Source organism: Cynoglossus semilaevis, chromosome 6, assembly GCF_000523025.1.
Source record: "Cynoglossus semilaevis isolate Cse_v1.0 chromosome 6, Cse_v1.0, whole genome shotgun sequence".
In the NCBI taxonomy this organism is placed as follows: domain Eukaryota; kingdom Metazoa; phylum Chordata; class Actinopteri; order Pleuronectiformes; family Cynoglossidae; genus Cynoglossus; species Cynoglossus semilaevis.
Window position 1 is genome coordinate 7521215 of NC_024312.1, and position 383 is coordinate 7521597.

At 44.1% G+C, this 383-nt stretch overlaps 1 protein-coding gene across 1 annotated transcript in view; it reads right to left on the reverse strand.

Annotated features, from left to right (window-relative positions):
• The window catches only part of tbc1d2b (TBC1 domain family, member 2B), a 12978-nt gene that overhangs the window by 3974 nt on the left and 8621 nt on the right, over window positions 1-383 (reverse strand). The window contains 2 exon segments of the mRNA XM_008311713.3: window positions 119-236; window positions 317-383. The exon segment at window positions 317-383 is cut by the window's right edge and continues 32 nt beyond it. Of these exon segments, the coding sequence (XP_008309935.2) occupies window positions 119-236; window positions 317-383 (185 nt within the window).

Here is a 383-nt window from a genome sequence, read left to right on the forward strand (position 1 = left end):
ATCTGCCTTCCTGCTCTGGTTACTCATGAGCTCAGTCACATGTGACACAGAAAAATGTCACAGCAGCAAGCACCATCTTATCTTCTAATATTACAACATAATCCCAGATCTCGTTTACCTGGGAGCCAAGGAGAGTTTTTGTGTAGTAGTCTCGAGGCATGAAAACCTCCACTGTGGCTACCAGGGTCCAGAAAGCGTCCTCCTGGTCCAGATAGAGCAAAGCAATGGCAGCCAACCTGAAACAATGACAGGCAAAACATTTTACTCTACAGGTTATAAAGGGGAATAAATAAAAACTAAGCAAATTCTTTAGTACCTGTTTAGGCCCTGACAATACCCAATGTCTGGGTTCCTCCAAGAGAATGCAATCAGGACGTTCCTGA